A 17,807-nucleotide genomic window follows, 5' to 3' on the forward strand; every position below is an offset into this window, starting at 1 on the left:
CTTGTAAGTGACTCCCATAGCAACTTCCTCAAGTGCTTGGGGGAATCACATGTGAAGCGTAAGTGTTTATATTTGTAAAAAAAATTAGACATAGGACTCGGAGTGGGATATTTGCTTGCGGACTGTCCATATGGAGGCTGCCCTTCATCCGGCTTCCAAGCTGTCCTGCCAAGACTCATCTTATATCTCAGTCCTGGTGCCCAACGCACCTGGCGCTGGCCTCTGCCTGGCACCACTCCCCATCACCGGTGCCTCAAAAGAAAATAAAAAAGCATGTCTCCCCAGCACTAGGCAAGAAGGGCCATGGGATGTTGGGCAAAGGACCCAGTTCAGGCTGCAAGGCCACTCCGGAGCCATGCATACCTGCCTGCCTGGTCGGGGCCCTTAGCCCCTTTAAGGATCCACCACAGACTCCCATGGTATGGGACCCAAACTCCTGATGGCATCGATGCCTTCCCAAGCTCCCCCAGCACTGAGAGAGCAGAAGCCTCCACTTGCAGTGTTGGCATTGCAGGGAATGGCAAAGACTTCCTACGAGGGCAAACCAGCCGCTAAAACCACTCGGGGGCAGTGGAGCGCCGACAATCCTCCGAGACAAGGCAGCGCCCTGCACCTCTGTGCCACAAATCTCCAGAGTTGCAGCCTGGATCGTCTGGGGCTTGTCCTCAGTCACTGGCACCACGATCGCGGTTCCTGCCGTCTTGATGCAGATCACCTAGGTGAAGGCTCCGGTTTCCGTATTACTGGCACTGTTCGCCCTCATGCTGGTCGTCCTCTTGGCGCAGATCTCGGTCGCCTGTCTGGTGGGAGTGCTCCCTGTCATGGCTCTGGTCCCAGTAGCATCGATCCTCTCACACCAGGCACCGGTCTTCGGCAGTGACAGTCAGCAGGCAGATGCAGGCGTCAAGGACACCACTGTGGTCACCAAAAGGGGATTCCTCTGGCATAGAAGGGCAGTTCAGCCCCTTGCCCCAACTCCAGCGGTGTGATCGGGCACCTGAGGCCGTGTCTACATCGATCACGTTGCCTTGGCAGCATGGTCAGTGGCCACCGCAATGGCCTTATTGGGGTGCATGGGGCATGCCAGTCATGACTCCCTCTTCACACCACTCATCTGCCACTGCTTTGAAGCAACAGTTGGAGTCACCGACAGCACTGGGCTCGGTGCATGAGTCATGCTCGGGTCGAGTTAGAGGAGACTCCACCCACCCGTAAACCTCCCTCCCCCACAGGGGACGATGCCCAGGGGCCTCCCTCGGTGGTACAGTCATCTTCATCCCCGGACAAGGCGGTCATGGGACTCTTGTGGGCCAGCCCGCCAGATGATTTTAAAGCCCACCAAGCCCTGCTTTGACTAGTGACCGAGAGCTTAGACCTAGAGGTAGAGGAGATGTCTGAGCAGGTGGACACATTTTTCAGTGTCCTCTTAGCCTCTACCCCTTCCCGTATTGCACTACTAATGCATGACATGGTCCTCAGAATTGCCAAGGTCCTCTGACAAACCCTGTCATCTATTCCTCCCACCTCCAAAAGGGCTGAAAAGAAGTACTTTGTCCCGGCCAAAGGGTTTGAGTACCTTTATACCAACCCACCTCCAGGCTCACTGGTTGTCTCTGTAGCTAATGAAAAAGACAAGCAGGGGCACACCAGCTCAGCTTCCAAAAATAAAGATGCCAAGAACATGGAGCTTTTTGGGAGAAAAATGTATTCAACTGCCAGCCTGCAATTCTGGATAGTGAATTATCAGGCCCTCTTGGGCAGATACAATTTTAACTTATGGGACTCCCTTCGTAAGTTCAGGGAGTCGAGTCCCTCCTGTAGAGTTTGGCCCAAGAATTTGGCACCCTGGTAGAGGAGAGCACTGTGGCAGCTAGGTGGTCCCTCTAAATGGCGTGGGATGTGGCAGACTCAGCAGCTAAGGTGGTCACGTCAGTGGTGGTTGTGAGGTGCAGCTCCAAGCTTCAGACTGCCGGCCTTTCCCAAGAGATGTAGACCTCAATCCAGGACCTCCCATTTGATGGGAACGGTCTCTTTTTCCGGACAGACAGATACGAGGCTGGATGGGTTAAAGGCCACTCAGGCCACTCTTTGCTCCCTGGGCATACATACACCGTAGTTTGGACGGAAGCAGTGCCAGCCACCTCCACTGCCAAGGCCTTGGCAGCCATATTGGGCCTGCAAGGAGAAGGGATAGAGACACAAACTTTAGTCATTGCCATCCTTCCTCCTCCTCCTCCTCACCAGTGCATCCCGGGGGCCTGAAAAGCTCATTTTGAAGGTGTGCTCAAGAGTGTCACCCCCATCAATTTCCCAGATCTACCTTGTTCTTTTCTTGACCGTCTTCATCCCTGCCGTTCATCCTGGTTGCTGGTCATCTCAGACCACTAAGTGTTGGACATAATATCTCCAGGCTATCCCCTGCAATTTTTGGCCACCTCACCCTCTAACAACTCCCCCCCCCCCCCATCTTCCCCATCCCTCTTCAGGGACCCTTCTCTCGAGCAACTCCTTGTTCAAGAAGTTGAGAACATCCACTGCCCCCAGGAGCAGAAGGAAGTTCTTGAGGACGTGAAAGGCAAGGGGTTCTATTCCTGCTACTTCCTAATCCCGAAGGCAAAAGGGGGCATCAGACCCATCCTGGACCTGCGTTGCCTCAACAGGTCTTTCAAAAAGTTGAAGTTTCCCATGGTCTCCCTGACCTCCATCATTCCCTCCCTGGATCTGGGAGACTGGTACACTGCCATCGACTTAAAGGATGCTTATTTCCATATTCCCAGGTCACAGACTTTTCCTCCATTTCATAGTGGGCGGCCATGTCGGTCCTGATCTCCCATGTGAAGAACTATCCACTCACCATGGCTCACACCTGCCTGTGGCTGTTGGGCCACATGACCGCTTGTGCAAACATGGTCAGCCATGCTTGGCACCATCTCCGGCCCCTGCAAGCATTGCTGGCATCGGTCTACATTCCTAACAGGCACAACCTGGACTCAGTAGTCAGGATGTCAAACCACATCAGGTTGTACCTAGATTAATGGTTGGACCCAGGTTCAATGTTGGAGGAAATCCTTTTCATGACCCTGTCTGTCGCTGACCCTGGTCTCCAGTGCTTCAGGCCTGGGCTGGGGTGCCCACCTGGGCGAGCTGAGTGCCCAGGGCCCCTGGTTGTGGGACAATCTGGCCCTCCATATCAATGTTGGGAAGCTTAGAGTGGTTCGCCTGGCCTGCTAGACTTTCTTCACATTTCTTCACCACTTGAAGGGCAAGGTGGTACAGGTCCTGATGGACAATGCTGCTGCAATATATTACATCAGCAGGCAGGGCGGTGCCAGGTCTTCGGATCTTTGTCAAGAAGCTCTCTGCCTTTGGGATTTTTGTGTGAGGCATGCCATTCATCCGATAGCCGTGCATCCGCCTGGAACCAAGAACATCCTGGTGGATCACCTCAACAGGACTTTATTATCTCTCCACGAGTGGTCGCTCCATCTGGAGGTGGTCAGCATAATCTTGTTGGGGACTCCTCAGATGGACCTGTTTGTATCTAAGTAGAACAGAAAATGCCACGTGTTCTGTTCGATCCAGGGAATGGACAGGGGCTCCATGTCAGATGCCTTTCTCATTCCATGGTCGGGGGCACTGATATATGCCTTTCTGCCAGTGCTGTTGATTCACAGGGTCCTTGTGAAGATCAGACAAGGCAGTGCAAGAATTATCATCATAGTCCCCATGTGGCCTCGCCAGCACTGGTTCGGCATATTGCTGAGCCTTTTGGTAGCTGCCTTGCTGCAGTTGCCCCTCTGGCCGGATCTGCTGTCCCAGAACCATGGCAGCCTTTTGCATCCAAACCTGGCAGCACTGCACTTGATGGGATGGCTACTGCACGGCTAAGTGCAGACTAACAAGCATGCTGGGCCTGTGTCCAGCAAATCTCTCTCGGTAGCAGAAAACCCTCCACCAGAGTGACTTACCTGGCCAAATAGAAAAGATTTACGTGCTAGGCCTCGGAACAGTATATTCGGGCCGAGCAGGCCCCACTGCAGGAGACTGGATTATCTCAAACTCCAACGTCCAATCTCTGTCATTGATCAAGGTCCACCTGGCTGCTAACTCAACTTTCCATCCTCCATTCCAAGGCAGGTCGATCTTCGCTCATGACATGACGGCATGGTTTTTGAAAGGTCTGGAGCATCTCTACCTGCATATCTGGGATCCCAGCCTCCCCAGGGAGCTGAATCTCGTGCTGTCTAGGCTCGGGGGTCTCCCTTTGAGCCTCTGGCTTCCTGCTCTCTCCTGCTTCTCTCCTGGAAGGTCATTCCTGGTTGTGATAACATCAGTCCGCAGGGTGTCCGAGATCAGGGTGCTTACTTTGGAGTCGCCTTATATGGTCTTTTACAAGGATAATGTCAAGCTGCGATTACACTCAATGTTTCTGCCCACGGTCATTTCCCAGTTTCATGCTGGCCAAGCTATATATTTACCCATCTTCTTTCCAAAGCCTCATGTTTCAGATGAGGAGCGCAGGCTACATATGCTGGACATCAGAAGGGTGCTGGTCTTCTACATAGATAAAACAAAGCTGTTCTATAAGTCAACACAGTTGTTCGTTGCGGTAGCAGACAGAATGAAGGTCGCCCAGTGTCTGCTCAGAGGATTTTGTTCTGGATCATGGCCTGCATCTGCTGCTGCTATGAGCTGGCGAAAGTGCCTCCACCAACAATCGTGACGGCACACTTGACTAGGGCATAAGCGTCATCAGAGGCCTTCTTGGCACAGGTACCAATCCAAGAGATCTTAGAGCTGCTACCTGATCGTCTGTCAGCACGTTCTCATCTCATTATGTGCTTAACTAGCAAGCTCAAGACGATGCTGGCTTTGACAGAGCACTGCTGCAAGCTGTAAGACCGTGAACACTGAGCCCACCACCATTGATACTGCTTGTATGTCACCTAGAATGGAATCGACATGAGCAAACACTCGAAGAAGAAAAGGTTTACCCACCTTGTTTCATAACTATTGTTCTTTGAGATGTGTTGCTCATGTCCATTCCATTACCTGTCCTCCTGCCCCTCTGTCAGCGTTATCAGCAGAATGAATTGAAAGAGTGTATTGCTGGCGGTGCCTGATATGCTGACGCTTCAGCGTGGCACTCCAGGGTGTGCCACAGCTGGTCCTATGGATACCACCAAGGCAAAAATCTCCGAAGACCACGCACATGAGTGCAAACACACACCTAGAATGGAATGGACATGAGCAACACATCTCTAAGAACAACAGTTATGAAAAAGATGGATTACCGTTTTTTCTCTCTTCCAAGGATGAGGGATTAAAAATGTCACTTTCAGACTCTTGTCTCTCACCATGCTCCTTAGGAACCTTCTGAAGATGGGGGAGGAGGTAAACTCCCATTCTCACGCTTACCTGAATCATACAGTTGACTTGATTAAGAAACAAGGCTGAAAAATTGGTGATGTCTGTATAGGGCAGGTATCTCTGAGGGAGGCTTGACTGTATTATGGTAGTGCTGTTTGTGCCTGTATGTTTGCTAGAACTCTGTGAATGGCCATTTCTGGGCTCTGGATTAGGAGTGGCACAGTAGGCTTAGTTGGCTGTGTGTTCCGTAGCTACAGGAGAGAAGCTAGTCTTCAGTGCTGTTGCCTCACCTGTCCCTACCCGACACGGGATAGATGAAAGTAAAAAATTACATAACATATCCATAAACAGAATCTTTATTCCAGTCGAGGGTGGAATAGATTTAAAATTTAAATCAAGGCACCATTTGTTTTTTTTACAAGTGTTTTATTTGTTTGCTGCCTTACTTGTGGTGAGAGCACAGCTAGATTTATTGCTCTGTCACCCTTTAACTCTTTAATGCTTCAGCTGTTGTTGTCATCCCCCAGAGCTTCTCTTGATGCTGAGTGCCTGAAGGCACTATTGTTATGAATCATACTGCATGCTTTGACACTTATGAAGTCTCAACTGAGCTTTTTTCTAATGCAGTGTAATGTTTTTGCAAACCACAAATATCCATAAAACCTTGTATCCCATTTTCCTTGGGGACAGGGACCATCTTTTTGTTCTGCGTTTGTACAGCATCTAATGTAACAGTGTCCTGCACCAGGACAAGGACTCCTACGTGCTATAATAAAGCCAGTATTAAGTAACACTTTTCAAAGAATGTTGAGAGAACAAGCTCTTCTGGGCATCCATGGCTAAGACTAATGCATATGTTCTTCTGGTTTCCACTCAAAATAGGAATAAAGTGAAACCATAAAGGTCAAAAGACCCAATATTTACCCTAAACTGCAAGAGTTTAAAGTATTTAAATGTTACCGTTATCTTGGAAGAATGCGTTCTTGGTAAAAATCCAACGTCTATAAGGAAAACAAAAAACAGTCCGTGATAGTTACTTGATGGACCTATATCATTCATTCTGTACCATTTTTCTGCCATGCGTCTGTTGGGTGCAGGCAGTATACTGAAACTTCAGTGAGCAAGATTGCTTCTGAAAGAATGAGTTTGTGCCCATTTTTTTTTTCCTGTCTGATGTATGAAGAGACTTTAAAGACGTTAATTTTCTTAGCGTTGTTTTTTTGTGTGTGGTGGTGTTTTGTTTTTTTTTTTAAGAAACAGCAATATAAAGTCTGGCTTTCGCTGGTTTTGTTGGAGGTATAGCACATTTTGTTTTGAGCTCTTCCTACCTTAATTGAAGGGTTGAAATTATTTTTTCATAATTTATCTTAATTCTCTAGTCATCAGTCTTCCAGCCTGGAGAGGAGCTACATTTTTAATGTTTGGAGAGAAAAGAAAAGCAAGTCTCACCTGCACACACTTTTTTTTTTTTTTTTTAAATCCTATTTTAGAATTGAGAGACCTGTCAGCCTTTTGTTCTCAGAAGGAAGGACACAAGCATGTTTGATTTCTCCATGTTCTTGAATCCAAGCATGGAACAGTATAAGGGGATTATAAGGACAGCATGGTGGAAACCTGCAAGTTAAAACAAGACTGGTGAATCAAAGACCTACTAGTAATCACACTTCTATAAACAAGGTTTTGCATGTAGTGAATTAGTATCGCTTTTTCGTAAGAAGACATTAGATAAAGAGAAACCTCTGAGAGTGTTGCTAAACACTGTTCTGTTAGGTGTCTACTCTTTTGCTAAGTAGTTTAAGAATGGAGGGGGAGAGAGAGAGGTTCCACAGATATTTTTCCCATAGGCCATCGAACTATAATGAATACCAAGACTTTGCCCAAACACTTAAGGGAAGCGTGTTAGGGCACGCTATGAAATGTCAAAAGGATAACTTTTGAAACTTTATCAAATATCTAAATTGTTTCTTTAAGCTGTATTTTCCTGGACAAAGTTTAAAGCATGTGATGGTGGGGAAAAAAGAGAAGAGATGGCTTTTGTGAAGGAGGGACATAGCCGTAGAAAACAATTTACATTGTAGATAAACCCTGTGCGTCTGTCATAAGTCTTAGTTCTTTGTTTTTTCCTCCATCAGCCTATTGACAAAAGGTGGAGGAGTTGATAGGTCAGAGGTAAAGAAAACTTGGTTAATGAGGGTGGGTGGGGGGTGAGGACCCTCTGGACAGCTTAACACTGTATAGCCACCATAAAGCTGAAACTGAAATTAAATGTTTACTGTTGCAGGAATTATCCGATGTCAGATAATTGAAGGGCAATTAGAAGATGCAGATCAGCAGTTGGAATTCCTTAATGAAATTCAGCAATCAATTGGGAAATCTGGGGTAAAAGATGACTACACTGAAGTGTTTTGATTCTAATCTGAAGTTGTGGCCTGGTTGAGATTACTACAGTTTAACATCTCTATTTTTCTGGAGCAGAGTAATCTTAATGGTGGATGCTTAACTCAGAAATTTCCTTTTTCTGTCTTTTGGTCAAACAAAGTTAGTGTTGGCCTGCTAGATGGGGACTATTTGTTTACTCAGATTTTTTCTAAGTTTGGATTGGATGGGGGGAAAAGGGCCTCTTTTTTTAATGGTGGTGTTAACATTGATAAATTTAACTTACTTATGTGCCTAGAATGGCTTATAATTGCACCAATAAATTGAAAAAGAAATGCATTGTATGGCAAATCTTTATGTACACCTTACAGTGGTCATTCTTAAAGTTTTCAGTGGCATTATATAATTGTTACAATATTCCTAAATTTAGCTTTTGCTGAGATCGTTGCATCTAGTTGTTGCCTAGAAAAATGGTGAGGTTTTGAGTGGTGCTAGATAAATAATAAAAAGTAACAAAACTAGTACAGTTGGCGTTAAAAAAGATTTTAATTTTTTTGCAGGAACTGTCTTTCTTGCGTGCAGTTTTAGCTATGAAGAAACATCAAAGACAAGAAGAAGTTATTCACTTATTGAATGATGTTCTGGATACTCACTTTTCATCATTGCATGACTTACCTCTTGGCATACAGTACTTTGAAAAACTAAACCCTGATTTTGTGCTGGAAATTGTTAGAGAATATCTTAATTTTTGCCCAACACAGGTTAGTAGTATTAGACCTCGTCCTCTGAAAACTAGAATTTATCTAAGGACTCCATTTTTAATATCATTTAATAGTTACAAGTAGAAGGGATTTTTTTTTTAGAAGAATCACCAAAAGCATATTTACTTTTGACATGAAGCAAAAATTTGTTTTAAATATTTGGCAGTTTTGTACTGGAATAACTGCTAACTTACATCTCATTTTCTTCATACAAAATGCAGCAGTTATATTTGAGGAGGGGTTAAATGTAAATGCAAGGTGCTCTGCATATACAGCAAGGTGCTGTATATACAGTTATTTGATCTATTGTTTGATATGGAGAATATAACGGAGTAGAACTCACTTAAATAACTTAATGTGAAGGCTAGATGTTGATCACGTGGTGTGATGTGGCAAGGCTAGATGTCTACAGTAAAGTACTGAGAAACAGGTATGTTAGCCCCAGGCTAAACAAATCCCTAGTACCCTGGTAACCAAATGGCAGTTGCTCCAGGTTAATCAAGGCACCTGGAGCCAATTAAGATCTTTCTAGAAGGCAGTAGAGATAGCTACTTTAATTAGAACACCTGCAGCCAATCAAGGCAGGCTAATCAGGGCACCTGGGTTTAAAAAGGAGCTCACTCCAGTCAGGCAGGGAGGAGCCAGAGGAGAAGGAGTGCGAGTGAGGAGCTGGGACCAAGAAGGCAAGGAGCTGAGAGTGAGAGAGTGTACTGCTGGAGGATTGAGGAGGACAAGCGTTATCAGACACCAGGAGGAAGGTCCTGTGGTGAGGATAAAGAAGGTGTTTGGAGGAGGCCATGGGGAAGTAGCCCAGGGAGTTGTAGCTGTCATGCAGCTGTTACAGGAGGCACTATAGACAGCTGCGATCCACAGGGCCCTGGGCTGGAACCCGGAGTAGAGGGCGGGCCTGGGTTCCCCCCAAACCTCCCAACTCCTGATCAGACACAGGAGGAGCTGACCCAGACTGTGGGTTCCACAAGAGGGGAAGATCACTGAGGTGAACAAATCCGCCAATAAGCGCAGGACCCACCAAAGTAGGGGAGGAACTTTGTCACAGTGGTCATTCCTGACCCCTCACACGTATGTAGTTTGTCTGCTCAGGATATTTTCGAACATACATGCATTCATTTCTCTTCTACTTATGTGCAGGTATAAATATATATAATGATATTTTAACTCTTTAACCTCAAACAAAATATAAATTATCTGGACTGTAGGTTATTTTTTTATGGTTGAAGATGGCATCCTGTCGTATGTTGGGCTTGACAACAGGAATATTTGACACTTTTATAACTATTTTCAGGATACCAAGGAAGGGGTCTTCAAGCTATTAAGTTAAGATATTGCACCAAGAAAGAGTAAGAAAAAGAATAACTGAAAATAACTCTAAGTATGTTACAGAGGAAAGATCTTAATAAGTAATTGTTGGGCATTAGCTCAGATATTATACATACTTCTAGCATATGTTGACAATTTGCTATATGACAGTCCTATAAATTATTTGCTATGTGTTCTAGTTTCTCAAGAACAGACTGTAAATTCCATGGTAGTGTGAATGCCTCACAACCGTTGTGGCAAAAATTGCAGTGAAATGACAGTGTTTAAAGTCCAAAAAGATGCAAACAATTGTAGCCTCTTACAAGGCTATACAGTAAAGAAAATAGCACCCATAAGAAATGTAAATCTATTTTTACGTAGCATCTCATCTGAAAAAAATAATTTTGAATTTTTTTCTTCTTAGAAAGGTGCACATTTTATTGAGCTGGGGAATTGGAAAATGGAAAAGATGACACAGCAATTGCCACGATGTGAACTATATTTGAAGTTAAAGGTTTTTTAATTAGTTATTTCTGAGACTTCAGCTGGTAGTGGCTGTTGTCCAGAAAGATAATTCCATTGGTAATTCCAATGACATTGGCACTCTGAGCTCTTTTAGAGAATTAAAGGAGGATGGAAACTAGTGGTCAGACATTTTTTCTTTTAGAAGAACCAATAGGAAGGGAAAATGACGACAAAACTGCAAGGAGAGCCACATCTTACCTTTCACAGAGAGGAGATTGTGACGTTAGTGAGGAAGAGGAAATATAGCCTGCATAACCGAACTGGGTAGATGTTGGGACCGTCCATTTTGATTACAGGGAATCCCTCTTCTACCGCATCAAATATCCTGAGGAACTCTTTCAGCCTGTTCCCCTCCTGGGGCTGCACATTACAGCCGCCTTTGTGGACTAGGAGGTGTGGAGGAAGTTGAAGCTGTGAAGGGAAATTAAGGCTGTTTCTAACATTAAATTCCATGTGGATTTTCCTAGTATAATTATGCCAGGTCCACAGAAGATCATGCCGTGGAAAGCTGCAGTTTCCCAACTCCTGCTCTGTATTCTGCTGAGCCCCAACAACATAGAGGTGCTGTGGTGAAGGGGTGTCCTGGGCCCCCCAGTGAGTGGTGGAAGAACAAAGCAGAGCTCCTGTTGACTCAGGCCTCCTACTTAACTTTACCTTCCCCTGACGTACCTGCTTTGATTCCCCTGAAGCCAAATTATTGCTATTTGGGGATCATCTGGCCCCAGTGTGATGGACTGGCTTATGTACAACCAGAGAGAGAAGGCCTGATTATGATTTAATTTATACAAATCTTACACTGGTCAAGTCCCACAAACTTTAATAACGGTTCTCTGCATTTACACTGGTATAAATGTGAGTAGAATTTGGCCTCTTATATTTAAAATACTTTCCACTGCTTCTTCATGGTGACACATTCTTTTCACTTTTTGAACTTCCAGATTCTTAGGCTGAGCAAGATTAGCAGTGCTTTCTTTTTACTAGTTCATGTTCTTAAAATGAATTTTTCAGTTGATCTGTTCTTATTTCTAGCCTGCAAATCCAGGACAACCCCCTTCACCGCTGCTCAAACACTGTGCCTCAGTCCTTGAAACTGTGGTAAAAACTGTACCAGGTCTTCTACATGCTGTCTTTTTAATTGCAAAGGTGAAATACTTATCAGGTAATATATGTGTGTGGCTGCAAAAATACAAATATTTTTGTATTAAATAAATTAAATATTTTTCTTCCATTGTAAAGTACTGTATAACAATACAAATATCTGATTTCTTATATTCTGTTCTTTTTTAACACGGTACTAGAATTATTTCTTTCCTCTGGCTTTATTACCTGATTGTTCCCTTAAAATGCACTCCTGAAAAAATAGAAATGTAGCATTGAAAGACTTCACCTCACAAAAAAATCAAACTGGACTAGAGAGTGGATGGCTCAGGGACTGGGATAATGGAGCCGTTTCTGTCTCTGCTGTGTTTTTTGGTTGGTTTTGTCTCCAACTCACAATGACACTGATCAGAAGTATTTAGTAGCTGCTATTTGAGGTCATTACCAGCCTGTTAAATAAATATATGTATATCTTAAAAGCAAGCTGTGAGGCCTTTATATGTAAAATATAGAGAGGCTAATGGCTTGTCTACACTTGAAATGCAACAGCACTCCTTCTCAAGAGGCAGTGTCTACACTGGGGGTTAGGTTGGCTTAACTGCATTGGTCAGTGGTGTGAATTTTTCAGTGTAGACCAGGCCTAAGTAAGAGGCATTTATCTTCAATACTGGTCTTTGATTTTTTTCTTGTTTTTTGCTATTTTGTTTAAATCATTAGGTGATATTGATGCATCCCACAGTGTCCTACAGCATTGCCTGGAACAGAGTCCTTCTTATCCAGATGCTCATTTACTTATGGCTCAGGTTCATTTGTCCCAAAACAATTTTAAACTCTGTTCTCAGTCCCTGGAACTTTGTCTGAGCTACAATTTTGAGGTGAGTTTGATCAAAGGAATTAAACTGTTTTATTCAATCAGTTTTATAAGACTTCTTCTATAGCTTGCACAACAAAATGCATGATTTTAATACTTTTCACCACAAGCTTGGCATCTGAACACATTTGTCAGATGAATAATTTTAATTGCAAGATAAATTGGGAGTGTGAAGTCAGGATTCCTGATTTGCCCCCAGGTATCAGAATTTTCTTGTGGAATATAGAAGAAACAAACAGCTTTTTTCTCTTCTGATCTCTCACTCTGTACAGAGAACTGGTAACAGAAATAAGTATTACAGTGTATAAGGACATACTGTATAAACGGATTTTTAGTTCCAGAGACACGTTGCAACAAAGTTATGAAAGGTTTGGACCACTCTTCTTATATTCTTTTATGCAAAGTCATACTGCCTTTCAAGAAACCTAGGAACATTGTTACTGTCAGTATTTCCTTGTTCCCTGATTAGCAAAGCCAGCACGTTTAAGCAGTGGTGGTTCTGAAATGGCTTTCCCCACTCTCATCTATTGTGCCTGATTCAGGACTTGGTACTGCGAGGTACTGAGAACTCTGGTCCATTGAAGTCACTGGGACTACTTAGAGTTAAGTGCTTCGCTGAGCCTGGGCCAGCATGCTCGGCAGTTTGCACGAATGAATACTGAGTGAGTATCCTGATAGGGCTTTGGTGGAAGGTAGATGTGAGACAAGCTGGTCTTTATTTCCTTTCTAAAATACTCCTCTTCCCAGCTTCTGTTCTCCAAACATTGACATAGAGAAGCTGAATGAAAAAAATACCTACTGATATGCCTGACATTTTGTATAGAGGCACACTTACTCTTTCCATTTGTTCCCCTTAATATCAAAACAGACCTATTCAAGCAGATAGAGTGAATGAATGCTACAGTGGGTTTGTGTGTATAAGTAAATTGCCTAATTATGTATATCTTTGAATGTTCCACTCTTTTTTGAAACTATATTGCACCAGCTTACTGAGGCACATGTGGTCTTGTCTATGGTTTAGGAGAGGAGACACTCAGAAAACACCTGTAACAAGCAGGTTCATTTTAAGTAATGGTCTAGTGCATGTCTTTTCATCTCTAGATCAGGGTTCTTACTCATGAGATTCTTTCCTTTGTATGGTATGTGGGTTTTTAATAAAAAATAAAAAAATAAAAAAAATTGTCTTGCATATTCTTTGAAGACAACTTTACTAATAGAAGTAAAACTACATTTTCTAGACACAAGTATAACATGGATTAGTAGTAAGACTGTGTGTCTGTCATGGAGGTCACACAAAGTCACAGAATCTGTGACCTCCGTGACAGACACACAGTGGTTGGTGTGGCTGGCTCAGGGGCTGCCCAAGGTGGGCAGCCCCTGGGGCAGCAGCAGCAGTGGTTTGGGTTTGGGAGGGGCTCAGGACTGGGGCAGGGGGCTGGGGTACAGGGCGGTGCTTACCTCGGGGGAAAGGGGGGAAATGGTACTCCCAGGTTCCCATGCTCCCATCAGCATGTCTCAGCAGCTTCTAGGCAGAGGGGCCAGGGGGCTCCACGCACTACCTGCGCCCACAGTCACCTCACTCCTGCAGCTCCCATTGACTTTGATTCCTCGCCAGTGGGAGCAGCAGAGCTGGATTTTGTGGAGCCCCCCGGCTGCCCCTCCCCCTAGGAGCTGCAGGGACATGCCAGGTAGGGAGTCTGCCAGCGCCACCAGCCCAGCACCAGCAGGAGTTCTAGACTGTGCGCTGCTCCCCTTTCCCCAGCACCAGCAGGGGGCCTGGGCCATGTGCTGCTGCCCGCCTCCCCCACGGCACCAGTGGGAGGCCTGGGTCACCCTCCCTCAGCACCTGTGACACCCCTGGATCACGCCCCCCAAGCTCCTGCAGCCCCCTGGCCCAAGTTTTAGTTCGGCGTATATAGTAAACTTCATGGGCAGGTCACAGGCCATGAATTTTTTTTTTACTGCCTGTGACCTGTCCATGACTTTTTTCCTAAAAATACCCGTGACTAAAATGTAGCCTTAATTATTAGCATTTATTATCCCTTTCTCTAAATATATCTTAGATAATTAACAAATATTAAATTATTTCTCAGGGTGCTTTATTTTTTTTAACAGTAAAGCAGAATGTAGAAACTGATAACTTCTTATATTTCAGGTGAGAGAACATCCCTTGTATCACTTAATTAAAGCCCAGACTCAAAAGAAGATGGGAGAAATATCAGAAGCTATTAAGACCTTGCAGATGGCAATGAATTTACCTGGAATGAGAGGAGCTGTGGCTTTCTCAAAAGCAAAAAGAAAAGAAATTGATGCAAGTAATCGTGTATCTATCTTTCTGGAATTGGTAGACGCTCATCGTTTGAATGGAGAACAGGTATGACAATGAGCAGTTTAATAAAATGCAGTGTATATTTGAGGTGAAATGCAGACCTCAGTTATTCCATTAACAAAGGCATCTATCCCTGAGCTAGTCCATGACAAACCCCTACAGTACTTTACAGGAAGTGTTGACTTTAGGAGACTTAACAATTTTGCAGACATAGAAATATCTGAATTTCAAAGTATTTTGGAGTTTGGTTCTCAGGCTGTTCTGAGACACACAAAAATTCTTTGCTATTCTCAGTGTGGAGATATACTGCTCTGAGCGTGCAAACTGGATGAAACGCTTGCCCGTCTCTCCTTTAATTGTGATGAGTTAACTTCAAAGCCCATCTGTGATCACTTAAATGCCATGATCAACAATTATGCGGTTCATAGTTGTATGAGACTGTCATGGAATCACAGGGTCAGTGCTCTCTTGGCTCTTTATGGTCCCTGGGAGGGAACCCCCTTCAGTGTAACAGCCTTCCCTGGGAGTCTCACTCTTGGGGGTTAAGCACTAGACTCCTCCGCCTCCTGGAACCACACCTCTAAGCCTTCAGCATGCCTTTCTCTCTCCATGAGCTCCCCTCAGTGAGTCCAATAGCTGTGGACCCACTGGGGGCCTCCGTGCCCAGAGGGAGCAATGCAACCCCAATCTCTAGACTACAGTGACTCTCAGCCAGCATAAAAACAGAAGGGTTTATTGTAAGTCCAGCATAGAAAGTTCTCAGGGGCCTTGATCATAGAAAGTCTCAGCACAGTCCATCTGGGACTGTCCAGCATCCAGGTCTCTTAGTCTCAGCCCAGAAGTGCCACTCCTCCCTGCGGCTGTGTAGCGAGGGTGAGACTCACCAGTGCAGCACCTCCTGCTGTTCATCTAGGAGTTGCTCTTTTCCAGCATACGGAGAGCCCTCTGCAGGCCAGTGTCTCGCCTCCGTTGGCCCCATATCCCTCCCGGACCCCGGTGCCCTTTACCTCAGGGTTCTGCCCCAGAAGGACCCCAGGCCCTAGGTCCTCCCTCCTAGGGGAACCCTCAACCCTGTCACCCACCTTGCCTCAGTGGCTACTGCCAGTTGTCCTCTAGCTCCTAGTCACGGGGCAAACTGCGGTCTGTAAAGGTCACTCATCGTTGGCAAGGGGGTTGGACCAGCTGCCACTGCCTAACCCTGGGCTGCATCTCTTCAACCCCAATACCTGCTTTGGCCTTTCCCATGGCCTGCAGCCTGGGGAGTTGTCAGGCCAGAGCCCCCCGGCTCCTTTTGTCTTTCCCCAGCACTGCTCTATTCCCAGTACCCTGAGCTCCTAGGCAGCCAGATCCTTCTTTCTCCACAGCTAGAGAGAGACTGACCCAGCTCCTGGGTCACAGCCCTTTTATAGGCCCAGCTGTGGCCAGTCAGCCTAGCTTGGCTGCTTTTACTCCTTTTCTCCAGGAGTGGGGCAGCTGCCCCACTACAGGCCTACTCTATCTCACCTCCAAGGCTCCTCCTCCATCCTTTTTCTTCTTTTCTAGGCAAACAGATTACCTGATGTCTCCAGCCCTTGGTTCTCCTTGTCACCAAATTCGGCTGACTCCCAAGCTGGGAGGGCCTATAGGCCATCAGTTTCTAGGTTACAGTGTCCAGGCTATCTGGGTGCAGGCTGCTAAGAGGAGTCACATCTGGTCCTCTTCATCCTTTCCCACCACCTCATTAAACATGCAGCACGTAGGGGAAACTGAGGCATGCACAACCCTGATACTAAGCATTAAGAAAATTCCCTACTTTGTCACAGAGATATTTAGGCTAATATATTTACCCAGTGTAGCTGGATCTAGCTCCATCCTGGAATTACATTTGGTTGAACGTGTATTTCATAGTAATACATACTGTGGTATATTCTTATGCATTCAACTGTAATGTTTGCTGCTGTCTATCTGCTTCTTGTTCACCTTGTCTAGCTTTCAGCTAATCAAGAGTACAATCCCCTTTTCCCTTTTAAAACATTTTAAAGTATATTGCAAGTATGTTGTTTTTGTCCTTGGTGGTAATCCATTTATTTGCAATATAGGCCGCCTCAGATGCATTAACTTGAGATCAAGAGAAAAAATAATTGTGTTTTACAGCATGAAGCTGCTAAAGTACTGCAAGATGCCATCAATGAATTTACTGGCACCCCTGAAGAACTACGAGTTGTGATTGCTAATGCAGACCTGGCTCTTGCACAAGGAGATATTGAACAAGCCTTAACTATGCTCAGAAATATTACATCTGAACAGCCTTACTTTGTACAAGCCAAGGAAAAAATGGCAGACATTTATCTTCAATACAGAAAAGAGAAAAAATTATATGCAAGCTGCTATAGGTAAGGTATATACCATAAACTTTCTGTGTGTGAAATACTGATATTCTGTGCAGCCCTCATTTCCCTCCCCCAAAATAAGTTAAATTATTACATTTATCTTGATCGTATAATCCATTAAAGTAGCAATGCAAAGCACCATTTACCTAAGAGAACTTTTCGGAATAAAAACCGAATGAATGGCTGATATATTAGCAATAATTTTTTAAAATAGACTCAGGAAGTCTCAAAAGAGAAACGTGCATAGTTCTGAGTATTAAGGAAAGTGTATAGTTCTCAAAATTTAAATCTGCAAAATAAAACTATTTTAATATTTAAACTCCTGCAGTATTACATAGTAATAACTTTTTTGCCACATCATACATAGACACTTAGAAAGAGAAGATACTATTCATTTTCAAAAGCCCTTTTAGTAAATGATTTGTGCTTTGTTTCAGTTTTTGACTAAAAACCCCAGATAGCAAGGAACATTAGCGTGTGCATTTATTTTAAAAAAAAAACAAAAATAAAAACCAACCTTTTGACTCTTCCTGAACTCAACAATTTGATTTCCAGTCTTCTGTGATACTCCATCAGTCACTGTACTGTTACATCATAACTGCCATAAGCAGGTTGTTGGCTTATGGAATGTCACGTAAATCTCTTTGCTTTTGTTTTTAAACATCGTACAAAGCTGTGAAGGTCTAAATTCTGGTATCCTGAGGTTGAGCATATACATTCAGTAAATAGTACTGTGGTGCTAAGGGCAAAAGTATACTTATTCTGGGCACTTCAGGCTCTCTCCTCTTCCA

General features: G+C 44.5%; 1 protein-coding gene across 2 annotated transcripts in view; it reads left to right on the forward strand.

Annotated features, from left to right (window-relative positions):
* Positions 1-17,807, forward strand: part of TTC21B (tetratricopeptide repeat domain 21B) — an 87,657-nt gene that overhangs the window by 25,241 nt on the left and 44,609 nt on the right. For both annotated transcript variants that reach the window (XM_032770920.2, XM_032770919.2), the window contains exons 10-15: positions 7,652-7,749; positions 8,307-8,507; positions 11,379-11,508; positions 12,165-12,322; positions 14,474-14,692; positions 16,781-17,019. In XM_032770920.2, the coding sequence (XP_032626811.1) occupies positions 7,652-7,749; positions 8,307-8,507; positions 11,379-11,508; positions 12,165-12,322; positions 14,474-14,692; positions 16,781-17,019 (1,045 nt within the window). The remainder of the gene's footprint in view (positions 1-7,651; positions 7,750-8,306; positions 8,508-11,378; positions 11,509-12,164; positions 12,323-14,473; positions 14,693-16,780; positions 17,020-17,807) is intronic.

The sequence above is a fragment of the Chelonoidis abingdonii genome, chromosome 10 (genome assembly GCF_003597395.2).
Source record: "Chelonoidis abingdonii isolate Lonesome George chromosome 10, CheloAbing_2.0, whole genome shotgun sequence".
Classification (NCBI taxonomy): domain Eukaryota; kingdom Metazoa; phylum Chordata; order Testudines; family Testudinidae; genus Chelonoidis; species Chelonoidis abingdonii.